Raw genomic sequence first — 25716 nt, 5'->3', positions numbered from 1 at the left:
TTTGCTGGACCCAGAGACGCACTTAATAAACATTCACGGAGCTAAACAGAATGTCCAGAACCTCCATCATCCGGCCTCATCTCCTCAGACCTCTTTCACCAACACCTCCCTCTCTGATGTTTTATTCCCCAAATGGCTTCACACAAATACACACACACACGCACACACACACACACACTCCATACTGTATTTTCCTCAAGGATTCATTCACTTTGTTCCCTCCCCCTCACCACAATTTCCAACTGCCTAGATTCCATTCATCCTCTTTACCAGGTTGAAACTAAATAAATACTTAAAAGGAAGCCCACGTTTCACAAAGCCCAGAGCAGCTCCGAGCCCTCTGCCCCAGCCTGCTGCTCCCGCTGCATCCTCTGCCCCATTCTGACCGCCTCCCCCACCAGGGCCTCATGAACCACTGCACATGGGGTGGGGGTGGAGGACGGATGGGGCCCGAACACACAGAATGCATCAGGATGCAGCGCAGCCATCTGGGCAGGGGGAGGAGGGGGGCCAAGACTGCCAAAGGGCAGTGAGGTTTTGTCCCTCTTTACTTGTTTAAAATAATGAAGGGGAAGGAAAATAAAGTTCTAACTGGACTTAATTTACAGCTCTTCCTCCCTCAGGACTTCAAAAGGAATCCGACATGTGGCTGGCCGCACGGTCTGCTCCACATTGGATATGCTCAAATGAAAGCTGCGTCACCCTGCCCGGTTCCCAGCATCTCCAAAAGGCCCCAGGACAAGCCCGTGGGACGGTCTCTTTCAAGCAGAGCACGTCACCGTGCCATGCTATGAAGTCCTGCCGTTACTGCTAGGACAGTGTCATTTTATCTTTTTATTTGGAAAGGGGGCACACAACGATCTTCTCCACCCAAACACTACAAAGAAAATCTGTTCCAGAGACTTCACCGTGCATGATGTAACGTACTCCGTAAGTTCTGCTCTCACGAGGCTATAAATGACTCTGAGGTTCTTGGGGTCTCTGGGGCAAAGCGCTACATAAATATTTTCTTTTATGTAAAATAAAATAGAGTGACGTTGCGAGTTTTAAGTGGTAAGTGGAGAAAGCACTACTGCTCTGTTAAAGACGCTTTTAAAGGGTCGTTTAGAAAAAAAAAACGTATAGTTAGGAGATATTTGAGAGATCATGTTCTTACTGGTCTTGATTTGAAAATACCTTTGCCTTTGTAGCTTCGCATAACATTCTCGAGTCAAAGATCATCTCATAAAAGTAAATCTAAGCATACTCTCTGCGTCGGCAAGTAAAGAGCTAATAACTCTCTTTACAACCATCTGGAAAATGAGCAAAGGACAGTGAGCATAGCAGATGTAATTCCGGACGCCCACCGCAAAGCCCTCTGGGAAAACAAGACTCAAAGAAGACCTCAGAAACTGCCAATACGATGGGGAGAATATTTTCAGGTGGCATTCCTAAAGTTACTTCCAGTGGTTTCATACCGGAAATGTCCCAGTGCAGTATGAGAAGGCAGCTGTGTGTACAGGGGTAAGGGGGACCCAGGGAAGGGGGTAGGTGGGGGCACTGAAAACTTAGTCATGTCAGGACAGCGTGCCTAAAATGACTAGTAATGATTCTGACAAAGAATGTATAACATGCTGCGAGTCATAATTGAAAGAGCTTCTTTAGGCCATCCAACCATCAAAGACTCTTGAGTGTGAGTCCAGTTTGTGTGAAAGTAATTCCCCTCCCACAGACATCATAAATTAACTGCTGGCCAACTATAAACTACAGTGAATGAAACTGCATTAATGGAATAAAATCATATTTAATGAAAATGCATTTTTTTAAGGTGGCTTGGACTTCCTGTGGCCATAAAAAGGAAAAGGGAAGCAAAAGAGGTGGGGGGAGGGGATGAGGGTAGGCAGGCCAGGAGCCTCTGAAAGTTGCCTGATTTCCCGTTTCTCTCGCTGGGTCTACATGTTTGAGATTATGCAAGAACCTACAGACTTCAAGGTGGACATCCTTTCAAAGAAGAAAGTATGGCTTCAGAGGTGAATTTCCCCCATATGGTCATCCCGAGACTGTTTTATTGGGGCACCCTGAACACTCTGAGACACGGCAATCCATGAGTTTCACCTCTGAGGACAGACCATCATGGCTCCTGGATTCTCGAAATTCAGGACCACTCGTGAGCTGCGGTACACGGAAAACGGAGACGACCGTTTCTCCCCCGCAAGCTTCCTGGTTTGCCAGGTAACCCTGACGTAGCATCACCTCTCTCCATGCCACAGAGACTGAAAGCTGGGTGATGGCGACCAGCCTCAGCACCTCCCTCTTCCACGACAGGTGCAGGCGGAGGGCACCTCCACTGTGGTGCTCCTGCTAAACTCCCCAACACCTGCCACCTCCCCACCTTCTGCCTGGCAACCCTCTTCTCAGGTCCTGTTAATATAGTTGGACTGTGCTCCCAGATACTTTTTAGATAAAGGGCACATTCTCAGAACAGTTAAGTTCAGGAGTGTAGGATACGCTCATTGAGGTTCTACAGAATTATGGAAATTACATACTCTGAAATAGGTTTTCCATACAAACTGTGAAACATCGGTAGGGTCCCCTCTGCACCCTGGTAGCCACACATCCAGACTAGTGCCATCCACCAATGAACGGCTCTCCCCATGTGCACCTGTCCTCTGAGCCACTGCCTCATTAACTGTCTAAAGAGACAACACTCACCCTGCATCGAGGAAGAGAGAGATGCAAGAACCCTCATGGCCGTGTCTCCACGGGCTTAGGGTACATGAGCAGAGGAAAACAGATATTCAAAAGCTGCTTCTCCTCCCCCAAAATGCATAGAGCTATTTAATAGAAACGAGCTATTTAATTCTGATAATGAAAGTGGAACTAGACCAGAGAAAGCATTCTTCTTAGCACCATATCTGTTATAAACAGAAAATATATATATATATACTGTTTTTTTGGAACTCAAGGATGGAAATAGCTGGTCACACTAAACCATACTTCCCAAAGCCACCCTCTCTGTTAGAATCCTCTCTGTATAATCTTCTAGTGGTTTTATTATATAAATCTTGGTCTGAAAGGGACAATATATGAGAAAATCAGCCAGGCAAGAAGGAACTAATCAGAATTATGAAAAACGACTTGGTTGCAAATATTCCACTGAGTATATACAACAACCAAAGGTTGTAAATAAAGCCTATCACATCACCGATGTCACAAAAGTGCTGCCGTTAAGTTCTTGCAACAAGAAGCCACAGAAACGATCTCCCCCAGGGGGTAAGGAACATTGCAGCCATCTGCATTCCAACTCCGATTTTCGTGGTGAGTGACATGTGCAAGGAAAGAAAACACAAATAAGTAGTACCTGGTTTTCTATGGCTTTCCTGTTCTTTGGGTCGCTCACGATAGACAGCTGCAATTCTGCCATCTTTTTCATCTTGCTGTCCATATCTATCTTCTGAATGAGGTTTCTGGTCTGATTCTTGAGTAGCCGAACCGTGTCCTCTTTCCCATGCTTCTTTGCAAAAAGGGAGGCACAAGCTGAATGTATGGCAGTGACCCAGTTTTCAAGATCTGTCTGGCTAGAGGCCTAAACACAGGGGGAACAACATTAAAATGGTTGTCTTTAAGCACCGGCAATATACACAAGGGTTCTTCTTTCTCTGGTCTTCACTTAACTTCACACACAGTGACTATAAACATTTTTTCACATAAGAAAAATATTTTAAAAATAAGGTGAGTCTCAATAAAGCAGAACAAGTAAATTACTATGATTCTTAGCAGGCTGAAAACCTCTTCCACTCCCTCGATGTCCAGAAAATCCACATACATTCAAGCTATGGGTTGATCGTCCAGTGATCTCTGGGATCATACAATAGGACCTATTGGGAGAATTTCTTAGAACAAAGGACATTTTGCCTGAATCACAAAATACTCATCTCATACTTGCCCCTTAGAAGTTCATGCATATTTTTAGAATTTTTTTCAAAGATTTTATTTATTTGAGGGAGTGAGAGAGAGAGAGAGAGAGCACAAGCAGGGAAAGGGGCATAGGGAGAGGGAGAAGCAGACTCCCCACTGAGCCGGGAACCCAATTCAGGGCTCGATCCCAGCACCCTGGGATCATGACCGGAGCCGAAGGTAGATGCTTAACTGACTGAGCCACCCAGGCATCCCAGTCCATGAAGATTTAATCTAATGCTCTTACCTTCCCTATAATTCAGATTAACGGCAATTCCTTACTTGGCTTTAAAACATAAGTGTGGAGAAGGAAAATCAAACCTCAGGCCCTGGATCTTGTATGTCAAGTTGTGGACAGCAAGAAGACTAGAGGCCCAGTGAGTTCACCTGGTACTGGCAACAGGAAATCCTGTCTGTGCAGAGAATTCTAGATTCCCAAAGTCAGCATAGAGACCACTAGGCAATTCTGCAGGGATCCTGAGAGTGTCCAGGACCAATGTCATTGAGACTCCTGAACCAAGGACCTAGGAGTCTTCCATGAACCTTTTTGGTCAGATAGAACCTGCAGCACTGGGTCTACATGCAGCACTGGGTCTACATGCAGCACTGGATTTAGCCTGCGCATCACTTCAGAAATATACTTCACTTCATTCATTTCCACCCCTTTTGAGTTCATCAATAAGAGCACCAATGGTTAGAATTTCTTCAGCACTTAACACATACACATTATTGATCCTTAAAGCGATCCTATAAGCTACTGTTATCCTACTGGCTAACAGATCCTTAGCTCAGAGAAGTTCCGTATATTCTCCAAGATGGCGCCCACACCCAAGGGTGGCACCAGGATCTCACCCCTAAGGCTGACACCAACACCGCAGGCTTGGCATCCCACCAGGCTTGTCAACGTTGCATTTGCTAGCAAACTGCTAAAAATCATAATGGGAGACAACTTGAAACTTAACATCCTGAGTCCACTTCTACAGGAAAATGAGACCTTACAGCATTTGTCCTTAAGGCTCTCCTGAAAAGTGAGAAGTTTCTTTTTCACTTCTACTGGGATTCTAGGGAAAAATCGAAAGCTCTCCTAGCTATATTCTGTAGGCTTCACTTGAGAGCCTCCACTCAGAGAATTTCAGACCTTGCACCACTAGACCACGAGCAACGCCAGAACAAGGATCATGATTTTTCTCTCTTCAAATCCTCTTGACCATTCCAGGGGGCACAGCTTGGAACTTGAAGAGCATTCCAAGAAATGCTTGCTGTGTGAATGACTGGATGAACACGGGCCCCATGCCACCTGACGGTAAGCAGGGGCCAGTTCTAAGCCCCAACCCGAAGCCTAACTAGGCTTTTACTCTATTGCATTGGTAAACTATGCCTCTTCATTCTGTTCCTTCTCGTCCTCCTAGTACACAAGCCATCACCTCCACCCTCCATCCAAAAAGTTTGACAGTACCTGGAAAAGGTAGACATCTCCAAAGGAGTTGCTGAGGCAGAACACATTTTCCTTCTTGGGGTGTTCTGGGACTGACTGCACTATGCTGTCCTCTGCAAACAGTGCACACCGAGGGGCGCTGCTCTGGTCCATGGAATTCTTCCCATAGGTCTCATAGAACAGCAGGGTGCAACCTACGAGACAGAGAAGCAAGTTACATCTCTGCCACAGTCTTGAGGATCTCGGAAGGCAGGGAGAAGGTAAGGGACACGGGAAGGAAAGAAAGGAAGGGGGGGGGGACAGAATGAGACAACCAACCGCGTGATACACAAGGAAATCCTGGTATCCAAAGTATGCCTTGTTTTATTAGCCTAACTCAGGTGAAAAGTAGAGGTTTTTGCAAACATATCATAGTAATAACAATACCAAGCATTTATTGTTGCTTACTCTGTCAGAAACTCTTCTAAGTTCTTCAATGGCTCATTTAGACCCCACAGCAGCCCCAGAAGGCAGGTGTTATTAACTCCATTTTACAAATGAGAAACCCGAGGGCTTGTACCACTGTGCAGGTCCCACAGCTGGACTGTGGCAGAGCAGGGAACTGAACCCAGGCGCTGGCCCCAGAGCCCTCCTTCTCAACTATAGCCCTGTATTATTTAAGAAATCAATGCAGAGAGAACACCCATGTTCATTAAATGAGGGAGTTTCTACACTTACAACTCGTGGTAACAAGAAAAGGAGTTTACCTGCAGAACTTTGCCATTTGTAAGAAAGTATCCGGTTAATTCTCCAAATGCCACATAAAATAATTTAATATTAGTGTATTCTTTTACTGCACAATAAGAGGAAATAACACCACAGATTTTACTCGTTTAGATGAAGAGGGGAAAATGAAACTAAATATCCCTTGATTTTAAAATATGACACAAAAATGCTTGCAAATACCCAGCTTTCCCCTGTAAATTAAAGAATTATTGTAAGGTAGAAGTTATGAAGGATCTACTTTGATAATTAGGAGTGCCTTATAATTATTAGATGCAGTTTTTAAGCAACTTCTAAAATGCTCACAAGTACATTCTCTTATTGAAAAACCTGCATCTGATAAACATTTCTGAGCACTTCTCACGTGCTGAGCCCTGGCATCCAAACACGGTGGATAAGGTCACCATCACCCTGCTTTGCAAAGCCTCTCCTGCTGATGGGAAGAAGTACCAGCTGCTCTCTGCCACACAGCCAGTGAATGAGGTCCAGGACATGACGCCCCTCTGAGTAAGAAGTCCTCACTCATAAAAGTCTAAATGTTAAAAAAACAAAACAAAACAAAACCCCATTTCATGCTAGCCAGTGTCACTTCCTCCTTCGAAATCCCATCTTAATCTGGACACATAAGCTCAGATCATGGAACCCAGTGCAGCACAGAAGCCTAGAGAACAAGATGCTGGCCGGTAGCTCTGCCCTCAGAAAGAGCATCGTGACACTTTCCCCCTCCATGATGCTTAACGATCTCAAAAAGCTCTAGCAACCTTTCTTCCTGCAAACAAAAGGCACCCACACTAAGGCTAAGAGATGCTTCCAGAAGAAGGGAAAGCAGCAGGCGGTCTCCGGCCAGGGCTGTTCCTGCAGGGTTGAGCCAGTCTTTTTCCAGCCACTGATGCACATAGAAACAAGGTCCCCAAACCTTTCCATCAGGAAAGGCCTGTCTGACTGCTGCTGTGTATGCAACCTGCCATGACCTGGGGACCCACGGGCCAGGGTCAAGGTGACAGACCCACGCCAGTTCTGCCCAGTTCAAATTCTTTCCGATTGGTGAACATTCCCTTCCTGGCTTCCCCACCATTGTACGCCCAGTGGCTGTGGTTTGAGTCATGACATCTAGAGGAAATGAACACAACCTTGGGCAGATGCCAACACGCTGCCAACTCGAACGCCCCATCGGCCGCGGCAGGGTGAAACCAAAACAGGACATGTCATGTTAGACCCCGGCCAGGAGGTAAAGCAGTATGCACGATTTCTTTGCTATTGAACTTAAAAGAACAGGAAATCAGTGGCAAATCTATTAGATCAAAGTTACCCATGCTGGGGCGGTAAGTCTGAGGGAAAGTGCGGCGCCCCTGTCTGCGGCATCTCCCGTCCCCGTGGCCCCCACCCAGGGCTGCGGCCAGCAGCCCTGGCCGGTCCCTACCAGGAGCTGGGGTTGGCCTGGAGGGCTGCCAGCAGGGGTTCTTCTCGCCACTGTAGCAGAAAGAGAAATCAGACCAGAACAGCAGCAGAAGTACGAGAACAGATGAGGCGCCCGCAGAAGTATCGCCAGTGGAAAAAGGGGGTTCGTCTCATCTTCCCTGAAACCCACCTTTTCTCGACACCCTCTCAAGCCACACTCATCACACCACCCCCTCACGCCTGGCAGAACCACCGGGATCCCCGAATTATGGCAGGAACCCCTCTCCTGACTCACTAGAAGACATATGGAAAGCAGCGTTACCTTTGTTAAAAATGTTATGACATCCTCCAAGCCCTAGAAAACATTTATGCCCTTAGCACACTCGACACATGACACAGGTATACAACTAGTGCTTATAGCTGCTCTCTCCAGAACACCATAAATACTTCAAGAATTTGTAATTCTGGGACGCCTGGGTGGCTCAGTTGGTTAAGCGGCTGCCTTCGGCTCAGGTCATGATCCCAGCATCCTGGGATCGAGTCCCACATCGGGCTCCTTGCTCCGCAGGGAGCCTGCTTCTCCCTCTGACTCTGCCTTCCACTCTGTCTGCCTGTGCTCGCTCTCGCTCGCTCTCTCTCTGACAAATAAATAAATAAAATCTTAAAAAAAAAAAAAGAATTTGTAATTCTGCTTAAATGTACATGCTTGTATATGTATGTGTGTGTGTGTGTGTGTGTGTGTGTGTGTGTGTGTGTAACTCAGATTAAACCAAACAGTTAAGTTCAAACATTACAGCTTGGATTCCAAGCCAAGGAAGTTCAACTCAGCCTAGTGAATTCCCAGAGGAAAGAGGTATAGAAAGCCACATGGAAAAGGTTATGCTGGAAAAAAAATCTTTATCGCATAACTTTCCTTGGCTGCAAAGGAAAGGAAGGAATGTGTGCTTGATAACATTCACACTTACAAAGCACCCTTTCTCCATGGGTCTTAAAGGGTTTTATGAGCAAGCACCAAGGCATCAGAGTGCAGGCAAGAGCACAGACCCTGGGGCAGTCAGACGACGCACAGGCATCCCTGCCACTGGGGTCAGTAGCAGGAGCCCCCACGGTAGCCCCCAGGATGGAAAGCCCTGGAGGTGGGCTCTTCTAGCTCTAAGAGGAACCTGCCTAAATCTCCTCCCCCAGGAAGCCTCCCACGATCTGGCTCTGCACAAATGTCTGCAGAAGCAGGGAAATCGGGAAGAGAGCCTTCTTCCGCTCATGGCTCTGGTCACTGCTGTACTTCTAATTCAGAATCAGCTTGCCATCCTAACCCCCGGGGAACCAGAATAAATTCAGCGCCCCTTCCACAAGACTGCTGCTCACTGCCCACCCCTCTCCTGGCCTTCTCTAAGCTACGTGTTCCCAAATGGACACCATATAGCATGGCTCTAACCCCCCTGCTGTCACCCTGCTGACAACCCCTGCTAGGATTAGTTCATGGACATACAAACATACACCATCACCAGCCTCTACCATCACTGGAGTGAGAGCTGGGGGAGGGGGAGGCATTTCAGAGCCATTAAAACAGGCAGGGAATGACTTCCCAAAGCCTTCATTTAAACAAACAAATTTTACATTAAAAAAATAATGCAATAAAAAATACAATTTTTAAGAAAGCAAAACAGATACACGTCTTATACGGAGTCAAGTGCATCTCTTCCAAACAACATGCCGGAAGGCGGCAGCTTCAGACTGTGATTCATAATCAATCCCAGATGCTCGCTCTCCTGAGAAGACATTTTCCTTCCCCTGTCCAATCAGGGATACTTCAGGCTGAACCTATTCAAGAATCCCCATCTTACTTACTAACAGGGCTCCTGTACTATCGTGCCCCCAAGGACAGGAATGGCCCGCTCCACCCAGGGCAGAGGGAGGAGACACTGCTGTGGCTATAGAACCCGGGACAGCAGGAAGAAGGTAGCCAAAGATCACACTCACTCTTCTAAATCATACTTACTTTTATCTTGACTTTGTCACATTGGAATCTCATTCAAGGAATGACCTACAGGGGCGCCTGGGTGGCTCAGTGGGTTAAGGCTCTGCCTTCGGCTCAGGTCATGATCTCAGGGTCCTGGGATCAAGCCCTGCATTGGGCTCCCTGCTCAGCGGGGAGCCTGCTTCCCCCTCTCTCTCTGCCTGCCTCTGTGCCTACTTGTGATCTCCCTCTCTGTCAAATAAATAAAATATTTTTAAAAATAAAGAAAAGAAAAAAGAAACAGCCTACAGTTCAACCCCCACCCCCCAAATCTCCTTGTAATGCTTGGCAGCCACAGTTCCCTATCCTGTACTTGGATGGTTATTTGATTATTAAACCTGAGAGCATAACGTATCCCTTCAAACTGTATCTTGGTAGGTTCAACCCCTTATTCCAACTCTCCAAATCTCGCCCATCATTTGATGTAAGAACTTGTCTCCCCAGGACACCCAAATGAGAGGTGAGCTCTTGGGCCTTCCTCAGCCACCATGTATCACAAGCTGGAAAAAAGGACTGGGACTTGGGTATTATAAACCATCCAGTTTGCTAGGGAAAAGCATCACTTAAAGGCAAAATTCCTTCCAAAGCGGATCCTTCCCAGACAGGCTTCTGGGTTATTATGACCCAGCTCCCCCAAGGCGGGGGTGGGGCATCTCATAATTTCTCAAAGGTAGGGCAGGGGCAGGGGGTAGCAAAGGAGCCCCGTGGGACGGCTCAGGCCTTCCACACATCGCGTCTGCAGACAGGATTCCCATTTCTGCTTTCCCCCACGACGGGGAAGCCTGTCGCCCGATAATGAGGTCTGGCTTTGAACACCACACTCAGTGCCTCTGACAGAGTCACAGGATGACTGTGCACACGTTGACTGTGAGGCTGCCCTTCCTGCTCACATCTGTGTAAACCGTCTTCACACCCGTGTAAATCACACCGTACTGACTCGGAGCCTTGCTCCTCCTCAGGACATTAAGATCACTTCTAATCTATGCAACCGCAGAGAGCAAGGCAATTATCATTCTTAAATGGCAACGTTTCCAAGAAACTTTCATAATCTTAACGAAACAAATCCTTACTCCTACTTCCTTTACATTTAAAAAAAAAAAAAAAAGGCATTTGTTTGGAATGATGACAATTAGACTTCCTTAGTTTATAAAGGTCAGAGGACATCCAGATGTTGTCGTACAAGTTGAGGATCCTTGTGAAGAACAGGTACTCGTGATCTGCATTTGGTTACTTATTTGGAATATTTTTACCCCCAGATGCAGAAAAACTATTAAAGAATGGTACGGAAATACCTACAAAATAATAAGCTATAACTATGAAATTCAATCACCATGTATTAGAATGAATAATATATATGAATATTATGTAAGCCATATTCTCCAGGTGTGAGAAAGTATCTGTAGCAAAACGTGCTGGGAGACACTGTATCAAATCCCTTTGCACTGACACAAATTAACCGTGGACTGACTGGTGCTTCCTGGGAGAGGGCACAGCTGGAAGAAATGATTTCAGTGGCCCCCGAGTCAACAATGCACTTACCTTTCAGTGTTACCCAGTACTGTTTCCACTTCCTCCGGGCTACCAGCTCCAGCTTCTTTTCCTTCTGCAAAGTGACGAGGGGTTTGAAGAACAGCCATCCAGCTTTTCGGACCACCCCTTGCTCCTTCTCAAAAAGCAGATCAAGTTGCTCCAAAGAGCTGAGGGACCCACTGCTGGAGTCTGCGGTTTCTGTGGACGTTTCTACATGCTCTGTGCTGGTCCTGCTCATTTCCAGCTCCCGCATGAAATTCTCATAAATGTTCTGTTGGAGAGAATCGCTGCCAATTGCATGAGCGGATTCGCTTCTCTGGGACAGGATCTGAGCGGAGCCCCCAGACCACAGTGAAGCAGACATCTGGAAGGGCCCCTGCACGTCCACATTCAGTCCATCTGAGCGGCTGTCAAAGTAGTCACTGCCTTCCTTGGACCTCGGCTCCTGTGAGCAATGCAGAGGACCACCCATCAGAGGTCATGTACATTCAAAGCATCCCTTCCCCAACACCAGAAACATGTCGTCCTGCTGTTTGCTAATGCTGCTGCCACAAAGCAAGACTCTTCACAAAAATTCATCTTCAAACATTAAGTCACCAAACCAGAAAGAACTGTAGAAATAATGTTGCCCAACCCAATCCAGAGCCAGTGGAGTCAATGCTTAAAGACAGGAACTCACTAAAGACTCCTGACTATGCTACCTCTAACCTACGCTGAGCATCAAGAAATTAACTAGTGTATTTGTAACACATCAGTGAAGATTTCCAGGCTGACATTTCTTTGCTGACCGAATTGGTGTCTTCCTGGAAGGAATTGCGTTCCTCATCCAAGTCTTCCTCCTGGATCCTTTTAAAGGTAGAAAATCTCCAGTTCCAGGGTCAAGGGGTTTAGGGAATAAGTACTCAGGTGTTTTCAGGTACTGTTATGCAAACTTCTCTTCCTCTACCCAGAACAATCCCCAGCTTCTCCCTACCCTTACCCATCTTAAGACTTGAGGATGTCTACCATCTTATTTTCCTTCTTCAGATACTAAAAACCATACATGTGGGATTCTTTATCTACAAAAAGTATTTCCTAGTAATGCTGTTTTTCATAAGCAGTATATTTTTTTTACTTAATTTGGGAATTTCTTCCATGAAAGAAATATTCACTCACATCCTTTCATTTGAACATCTATTTTATTCTAGCCATTGGGGATACCAAAGACATGATTCTTAACTTCAACATGTACTGCAACATAAAATCAGACATTGGCAGCTCTAAATAAAACTAATATCTATAAAATAATGGCTGCCCCCCATGAGACTACAATGCACTGACAGTTAGTGGCCATGCAAAGCTGAAAACACGGAATGTTTCCTCACTTAGAGAAATCCGGTTATTTAAGAAGAATAACTTTCAGACAGGCCATTCACTGGTAAACATCAGTAAGTACATTTTTCAGCAGAAAAGACTTAAAAGACTCTAACATTCCAAATTTAGAGCTTAGATTAAGGTAAGTCTGCAGAGCAGTGTCCAGTGTACACATCTACTCAGCTGCTAGAAGACTGTCCATTATATTGCCTTACCCATTAAAATAAAAATAAAATTAAATAAATAATAAACATATAATAATTTAAAATAAAAATGAGTCAAGCACCACTGACCGAAGGCCTTATTCTGAATACTCCACTGTGTGGAGGGATTATCCTTTCTGACACTCTATCCGGAAATCCAGTAGCAAGTACATTTTGTAGGAAAATCATCAGCTGGAGAGTACTTCCAAATACCCAGGGGCTATAAACAACGGAGCCCCAATCACAGCTATTACTAACAAAAATATTATTTTCCACTTGTGTTTACACCATGCCCCATAGTCATATTTATTTATACACAGATGCTTATGCAAGAGTAGAGCAAGTAAGCCAGCTGCAGTGAGTCACTTAGAGAAGGAACTTTCAAAATAATTTAAGATTTTTTTTTTTTAATTGTCACTTCGTTGCTCTTCAAAAACTCCTAAGAGGTGAAGGAATACTTCTCATTTAGCTAGTGTTAACATCATGTCAGCTACGAATGTGACTCTGACTCACAGCCCCCAAACACAGGGATGCCTTGGACACCCAGCAAGAGCTCTAATGGGGTGTTTCAAAACAAGCCAAACTCTGCCAGAGGAAAGACACTCAGGTGCCAAACTTAAATGTGACTTTATAAACACTGTTGACAGCCTTTCTTGTGAGAGAGTCTTCAGCTGGTAGTTGTAGCCCTCACTTTTAAATGTTCTACCACAGCAAAGCGTGACAAATTTTCCTAAGAAACGGGAAAATATTGCATTTCAGCATTTATATCTGATTCTTAAACATGAACTTTCCCAGTTTCTAACACATTTCTAAAGCTTTCTATTGAGAATCCTAATAGCCAGTGACTGATTTTCAGCTAACAGGAATGTATGAGTGGACGTCCGTCCCTAAGTTGGCTCAGCTGCATTTGCCCGTCGCCGTGCTATGCGTATGAAACCAAGGAGTCGTGTATACGTGTACACAAGGCAGTCTGACTTCCATTTCTCTGCATGCACCTAGATCATCCTAGGCAATGCAAAATGTAACTTCATGACCAGGGCACTACCGAAAAGAGGAGAGAGGAGCTCAAGAGAGTTCAGTGTCTCTCGGGAGGTAAAAGAAAACTCCTGATCATCATTCCTCACTTTCTAGGAAAATGTATTCAAATTCACACCTGGCCGTTGTTCACATGTCTTTTTCCTTCATCCCACAGTAGAGACCACTAGCTCTCTGTGACTACGCAGCCCTCAAAGGGCCGTGAGGTCTAAAATTAGGAGGGCCTAAAGGCCAGGGTCTCTGCCTCCTGAATGTCCGCGGTCACTGCTGCCCACCAAATACGCCTGACCCTCCTCCCAGGGCCCAGCGCAGGGTCATTCCTTCTCCTTCCCCCTCCCTCTGAGTTGGACATGACCATGTGACTAGCTTGGGCCAATAAAAGCATGCAGAAGTGACACATGGAAACTTCCAAAGCCAACACACAATTTTCTTTCCTCTTCTGCTGCCAAGGCTTGCAGTTTTGCAGATGGAACTGCTCTGTGGACCCAGGGTCCCAGAGAGGAACAGTGCAGACCAGAGTGACAGCCTGGGAAAGAAAGGAACTTTGCTTGTACTAGCCTCGGAGTTCTGAGAGCTTTCTGTGATCTCAGCATAACCCAGCCCACCCTGACTGACAGAACTAAAAGCTCACCGAGGACAGGAACAAGGACTCACAGTACAGCTCCCTTAATATTAAGGTTTGTTGGCATCAAACACATCCTCCTCTCTAGCACATTCTGATTACTGTGGTACTCTTTTTCAGTTGTGTATGCTTTTTCACTAACTCACCCTACTGGTTAAAAACCCTAAGAAAGGGTTCCTCTTGTATACTGCTTCTTTAAAAAGTCAAAACAAGTCAGTCTCTCCATCATGGTAAGGGTTTCTGGACCTTAGCCCTGCTTGCACACAGAAGTTTATGTGATGTGAGAATATGCATTCATTTGGTGCCATCTGCTACACTGTCGGGAATTTTGCTCCCATGCGCTGACTACATTTTTAAGGATCTAAACCTGATCTCTGCCATAAATCATGAAAGGAAAACAGAGGAGGAAAAAAAAAAAAAAACATGACCAACAAAAGTGGCACACGTTCATCTTGTTAACAAGATGAAAAATTCGTCTTGCTTACCTTTACAGATTATCGATTGTGGGAACATAAGCAAAACTAAAAAGCTGGCTTCTCGGGATACCAAAGCAGTTCACTTTGACATTCAAGAAGCCCAAAGCAACTACCAGTGGCTATCAACAGTACCTTGGCCATGTGTCTCATCAGAAAGAGCTCTTATATGAGGCTTAGTAGAAATGGCTTGGGCCCTGGCTTCTCCACCAACTTGCCATGTCTCTTTCAGGGAAGACCCTCAAACTCCTTAAGCCTTATTTTCTTCATTTTAAAGTGAGGTGGAAGTCCTTTCCAACTTCCAAATTCGGACTTTTTGATTATCTAACCAGTCTGTTCTTCACTCCATAGGCTAACAAACCATTCAGAACGAAACCTCTGGATGACCCAGACTTGAAGGAGGTCACCTCCCAGGGGGACAGTGATGGCCTGAATGGGACAGAACGTGGTCAGTACACAGTGGCAAGTGGCCTGCCTTTAGCTGAACTAAACCTGAATTAGACTCAGTACAGTGGTGTGTGAGCCAGGACACACACGTGGACAATGAGGACCATACTCTATGCAAACAAGAGATGGGGAGTAACAGGCTCGAGGCCAGGATCAATTAGGGGTCCTGGTAAATGACAGCTAAACCTCAGTTAGCCACAGAACACCTGAGCCAAAAAGACACAAAAGTTGCCTGTGTGGGATTGTAGCCCCAGAGAAAGCAGGACCTATTTCCCTCATCAGGCTCAACTTCTGCCAGCTGTTCAGGACATGGGACCTGATCTCTACTAGGCAGTGGTTGAGTGTGAAGAAGTGAGGAATAAGGCGTTAGCAAATTACTACATTCGGGCATATGAAGAGTTCCGTGGCGGGACGGTGGTCCTCTGTTCTTCATCTGTGGGTAAAGGGAGAGCCAGGGGCAACAAAGCACAACACGGGAGGGGTGCAGGTGGTGTGCCTCATGCATGAGAAGGAAATAACTACTAGTAAGTTTTACAGATCTGACACGATCTACTCAGGGAAGGCGGAATCTTGGTCACCCATAAGGCTCTATAAAATTTTATAATTCCGTATCTATCTAGGATGGATAAAACGCAGTTTTACTAGAGACAAACTGCCCATTCAAATCTTCAACAATGCGACTTATATTGTGTAAGCAAAGGAAGAAAAAGAAAAAGGAAAAGCTTTCTTCCTTCTACAAACAACTAGAAGTAGAAACACACAAAATAGAAAAGCCAAGAGCAAAAGAATTAAAAACCTAGCAGCGCCTGGGTGGCTCAGTCAGTTGGGCATCAGCTTTCAGGTCAGCAGGACCCCAGGGATCCTAGGATGGAGCCCAGGGTCTAGCTCCCCGCCCAGTAGAGGAGTCTGCTTCTCCCTTCCCCTCCCTCCCTGCTAGTTCTCTCTCTCTCTCACTAGGTATCTTAAATAAATAAAATCTTTAAAAGAAAAAGAAGAACTAAAACCTAGCACTTACCACTAGTTACCTAAAAAGGCAACCTATTACTTTCCTTCCTGGTGACTAAGCCACTTTGTTTCCCCAATACAACATTATACATCATAAGTATTATCCTCATCACAATTCTTTTATCAGGCATTATATTTTTGATATTACGTGTTCTTGGGTACAAGATGTTTTCAAAAACTGTTTGCTAACCCCCTTAGAAGACAATGAGATTATACAGATAATTTTTTTTATGTATCCCCAAAAATGTTAATTTCCCCAAAGTAATATCAAGTTCAGGAAAGCGACTCATTCCCAAATAACAATGATCTAGCTCTCCTTATCTTTAGGCTTCAAGAATGAGCTCTAGCAAAATTCTCAGATGACCAGTTCACTGGGGAATTCTCTGGAATGCTGTACTTTCTAAGGACAGTTTGGCCACGCCTTGGGACGAGGCCTGCGTCCTGTGTCCTGTGGTGTTGGCAGCAGAGCGCAGGAGGTGAGCTTGCACTGAACCAGAGAGCCTGAGGTTGTGGGTTAAGAGAAAAAGTGCGCATCTCAAGCGTAAGAGAAAAACCACCCCACCCACCCCAGCAAACAGGAGGCGCCCAGTCCCAGACTAAACTCTTCACTTTCCTGAGCTCCCGTAGCCTCAGCCCAGCGCCCTGGGGCAGCTCCGGCAACACTCCTGCTGCTGGAGAAGGGAAGGGAAGCTTCCCCCTCCACCCTAAGGTGTACTCACCTGCAGCTTCCTTTTCTTTCTGGAGAGGCTTCCCGTCCAGTCGCTGATGCGGCGCATGCGGGCTTTGAGCGTGTCCTTCTTGGAGGCGTCCTCGGTCAAGGCCTTGGACTTGCGGCAGGGGAGGGTGAAGGACGAGTACGGGCCGGGGTCCCTGCGCTCCACCCGGGACGGCACGTCCATGTCCGAGGCGAAGGACACGCGGTGGCTGAGGCTGGCGGGCGTGCCCATGAACTCGTTGGACAGCCGCAGGCCCGAGGGCGCCGGGCTGGGGTCGGGGTAGAGCTCCCGGAGCGAGGACAGGGACGAGCTTTGGTTGAACGGCTTGGGGGCCCCGGGCGGCGGGAAGTCGGCGGCGCAGAGGCCGGGGGCGGGCGTGCCGGGCACCGGCAAGGAGCCCTCGGCCTCGCTGGCCTCGCTGGCCTCGCCCACGGGGCCCCAGGGCGAGTCGTACCAGGACGACTCGGAGCTCAGGGAGCTGCCCTTGCTGGAGCGCGGCCGCGAGTCCGGGGGCGAGTCGGGCCCGGCGCCCAAGGTGGGCGAGTAGCGCAGCAGCCGCACCGGGCCGCCCGCGTCCCCCCGGGACCCCCTGCCCTGCTGGCCGCCGCTGTGGAACTCGACCCGCAGACAGCCGTCCAGCTTCCCCAGCGTCTTGATGAGCACCCGGGGGCTCCTGCGGTCCTCGCCGGGCGGCGTGGCGGCCGCGCTCTCGCTCCTCCCGTAGCAGTTGAGAAGGTGCCCACTGCAGTCCCTCGAGACGGCGAGGTCAGCCGCCCGCTCGTGCCCCACGTCGTGGAAGCCGTTCTCCGCCGAGAAGGCCGCGCTGCCGCTCTGGAACTCGTTCCCCGCGCCGCTCGTCCTGGGCTTGGGGTAGGCGCTGCTTTTCGGGACTTTGCACGTGGGTCCGCCCAGTCTGGATGCGTAAGGCTGAGCGCTCTTAAAGTGGGAAAGGCAGCTTCGGGCCAGGGACCGGGACTTGTAACCCGCTCCGCTGCCTCCGTGACCCCATCCGTGCAGGGACTTGTCATCCCTCCCATGAACGCTGCGGATTTTCAGGGAGCAAGGCTTTTGCTCAGCACCAGTGTTAGAACTGCTATGATTTTTAGATCCTGGAAGGGTGTACTGACTCTCAGAGTTCCCCATTGTAACCTAAATTAAGAACAGTAGCATCAGTAAGAAACATGACCTAAGTTACATTCTACTGTGACAGAATTTTCTAAAAAAAAAAAAAATTAAAAAGTTCCACACATTACAAAAGAACGATTTTTTTTGGTGTCCCACACAAGTCAGAGAAGTAGGGACAGAAGTTACCTACTGAATTGATTCTCCTTGTGCCATGCAGGTCTTAACCAAGCAGACAAACTAGTTACTTTAAATACATAATTTTTTTGTATGCTATTAATACAGACATCCAATAGGCATAAAAATCAACTTAAAGTAGAGGCCTCCGGTAGGTGTGGCACTGAGAGGTTCCGAATAAATGACTCTTGAACAGAAACATGAAGGAAAGCATCTTAGCTCAGGCACTCCAAAACGCCAGCTCCTCAGTGACCAGAGACAACGACTTCTACCACACGCCAACTGCTAGAAGAGCAAATACCACACCCCAATAGAAGACACTACTGCTCCTTTTTAATAACATGAGTCTGGGGACCACACTCTGTTGGAGCTTTGACAGATCACACAGAATAGGAACACCACAAAAGGAGTCCCCCCAAACTAGGATGAGATGAAAACAGGAGTGGGGTAAAGAATAAAAGTTCTCATTTGGGGCAGAAAAACGCTTTAATAAAACGAATCTCTAGTGCTTGTCTAAAGCCTTTGAGGGTCCTCAATTTAGAACATGATGAGGAAAAGCAGTTGGAAGCTGATTTATCAGAATACGGATGTCTGAAAAAAATTTAGATTCTTTTCATTCCCTGTAAAACCCCCAATGTGTTCGATTCATCTATTACTTAAGCCAAACACGCAAGTTGAAATTTGAGCCAAACCTTCCCCTTGGGTTTTTCACCCTAACTGGTATATCACTATTTGAGGCAAGTTAGATACATGTTTCCAGTTCCATTTCAAAATATATTTAGTAGGTTTTTAATTCTTTTACACCTAAGAATGTACACCCACAAAACAAAAGTCAAATGGATTGACTTTTCTTTGGTAGGAATTAGCAAACACAATTAAAAACAAAATTAACCAGACTGAACAATGAAACTTACTTATTACCTTAATCACAGTCTTGCCACTCGACGTGAACCACAACTCATGTGCGCTGGCTTTACCTGAAGTCTAGTCTGTGCTCTGAGAGAGAGTAAGAGTCAGAAGGCTTTACCGGGTCCTAGAAAAAGGCAGCCTGGTTAAGTATGGCACGTGAATCCATGAAACGATTCTGAAAAACAGAAATACAAGAAAACTGTCAAGCATTTTACACTGAGCTCCCAGAAGGTCAAAGCAAAAGTTTCTTGTAAATTACATGAAAAAACCACCAGTGTCCACAATCACTGTCAGAATAATAAATGAAATGTCTGTGAACTGCTTGATTCATCAGAGGTGTTGGAAGATATAAATGAAGCTAGAACTGCCCATCCAATCTTGTAAAGGCCATTAACTCAGCACACAGTCTGTAGTCCAATGCGTGCCTTTGTTTCAGCGGAGGGCAGGTGAAGGCACTGGCATGAGTCACGGCTCGTCTGTCACCACCAGTAGGAAAACAACTTGCAGACTCTGCACACCGACGGGATGGCAGGAGCATCACCCTGATAGGACAACAGTGCATTGTTCTCTATTTGACTCAGTAGTAACAACAAAACCCTAAATGCAGAATCACTGTGAAGTAACTTCCCTTTTAGAGACTGACCCCATAAAGGAGATTAAAAGTTTATCTCCCGCGTATGTCTGGGTCTTTCCACACAAGAAGCAGGAGGAGGAGGCCCACCTTGGAGGGTAAGACGACAGCCTGGGGAAGCTGCCATCTGGCGGGGCTCACTCCCGGCACTCAAAGCCTGAACGTTCTCGAAAGACAGACAGAGCAGAGCCGTGTGGGTTCAAGTGGAACTTTCTCCCTATTCAAAAAAAAAAAAAAAAAGAAGAAGAAGAAAATTATTTATAACTGTGTTAAAATACACATAGAATAAAACTGACCATTTTACCCATTTTAAACTGTACCGTTAGTTGTGTTAAGCGCATTCGTATTCTCACGCGGCCAGTCTCCAGAACGCTCACCTCACAAAACTGAAACTCCTCACCCCGCTCCCCAGAGCCCCAGCTTCCATTCTTGAGGTATCTCACAGAACCAGAATCACACAGCAGCATTTGTCTTTTCGGGATGAGCCTATCTCCCTTAGCAGAATGGCTTCCAGGTTCCTCCATGTTATAGCTTATGTCAGAATCCCCTTCCTGTACGAAGCTGGGCAGGTGCACACCCCACCTCGCTCATCTACTTCTCCATCAGTGGACACTCGGACTGCTTTCCACCTGTTGGCCCTTGTGAATGATGCTGCTACAAATGTGGGTAGACAGACTCCTCTCCGAGACCCTGCTTTCAGTCCTTTGGGGTATCTACCCAGGACAAGAACTGCTGACTCCTATGGTAATCCTGTTTAACTTTTTAAGGAACCACCATCCTGTTTCCACAGCAGCAGCACCACTGCGATACCCCCACCGACCGCGTCGGTGGAGTCCAGTTCCTCCACACTCCCACCAGCCCTGCGGTTGTCTGGGTGTTTGACAGGAGCCACCGATAGGTAATGAGAGGTATCTTAGTGCAGCTCTAGTGTGCGTGGTCTCTAATGACTAGCAATGCTGGCCCTTCGTATAGCTTCACTGGAGGGCTCCACAGTGACTTTTTTTTTTAGGATTTGATTAATTTATTTGACAGACACAGATCACAAGTAGGCAGAGAGGCAGGCAGAGAGAGAGAAGGAAGCAGGCTCTCTGCTGAGCAGAGAGCCCGATGCGGGGCTCGATCCCAGGACCCTGGGATCATGAGCTGAGCCAAAGGCAGAGGCTTTAACCCACTGAGCCACCCAGGCACCCCTCCACAGTGACTTTTAAAGTTAATGAAGCACCAGCCCTAAGTTTCTCCAATAAGGCCAAAGACACAAGTCTGCTGAGACTACTGTATAATCTCACGTATCCACTTTAAATTGGGGAGTTGGGGGGAATATCAAAAAGATCTTTCACTTTGGCAGTAGCAGGAGGATCTACGAGCATCTCACTCATGTGGCCAGAAACAGCACCTGCTACACCACTACCCACTTCTCTCTCAGTGGTCGCTCTCACACATCTAAAAGAGGCAACAGCCACTGGCTAAGATGCCACTAAAACACGGCCCCCGGGACCACTTTGACACCAGAGCTGGATCACAAGAACTCCACCTTTTCTTCTTAGAAGGGGAGAGGGGAGGGGGAGAAGGAGAAAGACAATCCTAAGCAGGCTCCACGCCCAGGGCAGAGCTCGACACGGGGCTCCATCACAGCCCTGAGATCACGACCAGAGCCAAAACCAAGAGTTGGGCACTTAACCAGCTGAGCAACCCCGGCACCCCAAGAACTCAACCCTTTTAAAAGCTCAAAATCTGAGTTGTCAGTATTTTCTCTGCTACATCTTAACTCAAGGAACTCAAAGCAGCAGAGTCACCCCAGCTGCCGCCACGGAGGCCTCCCCCATGAACTGATTGCCAGGAGCCTCTGAACTTGTTTACTTTGCTCAAGACCAAGGCCCGGTGATGACCCCCAAGGTGAAAGGCTCCAAGGTCACTCACCCACAGCCGCCGGCTTTGTCAGGCCCTTCTGCTCCGAAGGTCACGTGCCTGAAGACCAGCACACACAGCCCTGGCGTCAAGCCCTCCAACATCAGTGGCTCAAAACTGCCGCTGAGAAGCCCCCTTTGTCAGCTGCTCAAGGACACACAAAGGCCAGGAATCAAAGCCACAGAAGGGCTCCAGGGTGGAAGCTCAGTCCCCAACAGCAGGTTATAACCTCAACGCTTCATATTACTTTTGAAATTAAGTAGCTTAATTTTTATGTCATGTTATGCTTCAAAAACATAGCCCTGGACCCTGTCCCTTACAGGACACTGTCCACGCGAGGCCTGCCATTTTGGGGGCCCATCCAGTACACACCTGTTGAACTAAAACGTGGCAGACGGTTGAGCAGGAATGAGAAGGAATCACTCCCAAAGGGTCCGGCCAAAAGACTGACACACATGCCCACGAGGGCATGTTTCCACTGAACACTACACTCCCGAGAGAAAAGCAAAAGGCGATTGATGGAGACGGGGAACAACGTGCACTGTTGCCTACAGAAATGCCTATCAGCTGTTCAACATCTTCAGCCAATCCTGGCAGAAGAAAACCAGCCTTCAACAGGAGTGAAAAGAATTTATTCAATATTTATGAGGAATTTATTGACAGGAAGGGTCATTTCTGAGGGAAACAATTATCCTGAGGAGTTTGGCAAATTGAACAGATACTAACGGTCATGCTTCCGCTGTGATTTTTGTCTAGAAAAAAGAGAATAAATAGGTCAAATGTTCAGCACCCCTGACTCCTTTAACAAAGGAAATTTATGGTAGTTAAAAACATTTTTGTTTGGGTGCCTGGGTGACACAGTTGGTTAAACCACTGCCTTCTGCTCAGGAAGTGAGCCCGGAGTCCCGGGATCGGGTCCCACATCGGGCTCCCAGCTCTGCGGGGGAGTCTACTTCTCCCTCTGACCTTCTCCTCTCTCATGCTCACTCGCTTGCTCTCTCCCCCTCTGTCTGTCTCAAATAAATAAATAAAATCTTTAAAAAAATTTTTTGTTGATAGAGAGGGGGCTGAAAATACGAAACAACAGATTCCCTATTTTTTTTTTTAAGAGAAGAAACAGTTCAAAGACCCCAGCGTCTCTAAGCAGAAAAAACAGATATTAGATACACTAACCTGTAATAATCCGTATTAGGAGTGTCTTCATGTAGTAACACGCATTAGGTATGCTAACCTACAACTGATGTTAATGGGTATATAAATGTGCATCCAGGCCCACAGCTGACAGAGAGAATTCAGGGAAGACATTCTGGAATAAACGATATGCTGCAAAGACTGTGTGTGCTGAGCAAACACTGTGTGTTGCATAAACACTTTTTTATAATAATTCTTTTATTTATTGTATAATAAAATATCACAATTTTTAAAAATAGACCACCATTTCATGAACCTAAAAGAAAGACAAAAAAGTCCTTGTCTTTGGTTTTTTGCATTACCCTTCCAATCTCCAATTACATAAATGTGCTTTTTAAGCTAAAATCACGAATAAGAACGATGTTTGTTCTTATTAAAACTGTGATCAATGACCACCCCCCAGAAATGTGCGGCGATGTGAAGGAATTCACAAATACGTCACCACGATCCCAACAGCCACTGGGACCTACTGAAATCCACAGAAAACCTCTTTCAGGAGGAAATGCAAGATTTACCTTTTCTTCATTTGCCTTGAACTGATGTGTTAAGATTCCCAAAGTCTCCATTTCTATACAGTATAGAGTTTACAGCAGAGGAAAGACTGCTTTGTCTCTGGCCTGGGCCAGCTGTCAGAAAGAGCAACTAAAGGGGAGTAAGAAGCACCCCCCCTGGGGGCCAGATGGCTCTGTGAGGAGGACCGGGGCTGACCAGGGACAGCAAGCACAACAGAAGTGTGGGGACACTGCATAAAAGCAGGCTTATGGCTGGGCAAGGCAGTGAGGGAAACTCAGGTTCTACCACCATGAGACACCAACAAGGCTTCTCATGAAATTCCAGAGAGATTTTCGTACTGAAATAGGAGCTTCTTCCTTGTCCAAGGCCAACATTCCAGATGGTGCTAAGAACTAAGAAAAAAGATGAGAATACGACTAGCCATCATTAACTGTAACAATATCTACCTGGTGTCCTTTATCTGGGGGTGGGAGGTTGGAGAGGGGGTACTTTGATCATTAAAAAGACAAGTCTCAGATTCCTACTCTAGTTTGTGTCAGAGAACTTGAGTTTAAGACCCGTTTCCATCTCTTAAATAGCACTAGTCTTTGGGCAAATTACCTAACACTCTCTGAATCTCATTTCCCCCACTTACAACTTGAGGATAAAAATATCTACCCTACTTATCTCACAGAGTGAGACTAGTGGAAATATACATGAAACCACCAAAAAAACCTGGGAAACACAGCACACACCCAGAGTACTATTACTAGCTTTAGTTTTAAGTCTAATTTCATGTACTATGATATCAAATCTTAGGGCCATTTGTTGTTCCATTTTATTCACTATCAATTATGCTAATTATTATATATTTATATATTTGTAATCTTCCAAGTTCTGTTAGCACATTTCTGATTTTTTTTATCAATTCTCCAAACAGTAACAGCATGTAAAACTACCCTGTATGTCAGAGGTCTGCCAAATGTCAACAAAAGCAGTCACATAAGTACATGGCTTATGTTATTAGATAGTCATGATAAAAAAAAAAAAAAAAATGAGGGGCACCTGGGCGGCTCAGTGGGTTAAGCCGCTGCCTTTGGCTTGGATCATGATCTTGGGGACCTGGGATCGAGCCCTGCATCGGGCTCTCTGCTCAGCGGGGAGCCTGCTTTCCCCTCTCTCTGCCTGCCTCTCTGCCTACCTGTGATCTCTCTGTCAAATAAATAAATAAAATCTTTTTTTTTTTTAAATGGACGAAAATAACCTAACTGCTCAATGAACAACTGGTATGACTTTAAAGCAGTCATTCTCAACACCACATCAACTTTGGCCCCATGGGGACAATTGGTAGCATCTGGAGACATTTTCAATTGTCACAACTGGGGTCAGGGCATCTGGTGGGTGGAATTCTGTCCGTGGCCAACAGGATGGCCCCCATGTGTTCCCTGACCCAATGTGTCAATAGTGTTGAGGCTCAGAAACCCTGCCTTCAAGTTTTACTGCCTGTCTTATTAAAACGGCTATAACACAAGAACATGCTGAAAAATCGGAAACAAATGCATTCATCGCTGCCAGGCTCCAAACTTAGTAACAAACGCTATACATGTTGCCCAAACCTGCTTCTCTCATGCTGAGTCAGTGAACTAGTCAGAATGCGAGAACTAAATGCCATGACTCAAAGAGGCCCGTTGCTCATCACAAGAAGACTTGAACCCCATGCGTAAAGGAGGCAGGCGAGAGGAGCATCTGGTCTCCCCAGGAACAGTGCTTAGGAAGAGGGATCCTTACCAGTCAAGCGGGCAGACAGCAAGCTGCTGCCAGGGCCTCAAAAGCGGAACGTGCACTGCAGAGCCCTAGCAGTGCTGTTCCCATCCAGCAGGACCCCTTCCAAAGGCGTATTCACAGATGGACGGACAAACCAACCTGCACGTCGGAAAGCCCAGGACCAGGCGGCGGGTGCCGGGCGGGGAGGGGTAGTGAATGCCACAGAAACCACAGCCCGGCTTTTGCAGCACCCAGCGCCTGAGGAAACCAATTTATCCCAAGGAGGGTCTCCGTGCTCACCCCTATTTCATAACAAACTCTAACGTCTAAGCATTTAGAAATGCTTGTCCAACTACGGGTCGTGAAATTCGTTTAATGAATCGGTGATCAGTATTTTTCTAAGAACAGAAGAGCGATAGAGCAGAGTACAGAATAAAATCAGACAGAAAGGAGAGACGAGCCTTCCAGTAAAAGTAAAAACGGTTTTATGAAATTAAATTGTGTGTGTGCTTGTCTGTTTGCGTGGATACTGAGCGATAATGAAGAACAATTGTGTCTTCATGACCAAACCAAAAAAAAAGTGTGAAAAACAA

The 25716-nt window shown here is 46.4% G+C and overlaps 1 protein-coding gene across 2 annotated transcripts in view; it reads right to left on the bottom strand.

Annotated features, from left to right (window-relative positions):
* TIAM2 (TIAM Rac1 associated GEF 2) overlaps nucleotides 1-25716 on the bottom strand; it is a 227522-nt gene that overhangs the window by 89388 nt on the left and 112418 nt on the right. For both annotated transcript variants that reach the window (XM_059401317.1, XM_059401316.1), the window contains exons 3-8: nucleotides 19862-19988; nucleotides 19153-19315; nucleotides 16936-18081; nucleotides 11088-11523; nucleotides 5393-5565; nucleotides 3341-3565 (exon numbers count right to left, since the gene is read on the bottom strand). In XM_059401317.1, the coding sequence (XP_059257300.1) occupies nucleotides 3341-3565; nucleotides 5393-5565; nucleotides 11088-11523; nucleotides 16936-18075 (1974 nt within the window). In that variant the 5' untranslated portion in view covers nucleotides 18076-18081; nucleotides 19153-19315; nucleotides 19862-19988. The remainder of the gene's footprint in view (nucleotides 1-3340; nucleotides 3566-5392; nucleotides 5566-11087; nucleotides 11524-16935; nucleotides 18082-19152; nucleotides 19316-19861; nucleotides 19989-25716) is intronic.

Source organism: Mustela nigripes, chromosome 5 (genome assembly GCF_022355385.1).
Source record: "Mustela nigripes isolate SB6536 chromosome 5, MUSNIG.SB6536, whole genome shotgun sequence".
In the NCBI taxonomy this organism is placed as follows: domain Eukaryota; kingdom Metazoa; phylum Chordata; class Mammalia; order Carnivora; family Mustelidae; genus Mustela; species Mustela nigripes.
This window is presented reverse-complemented; position numbering and strand designations above follow the sequence as displayed.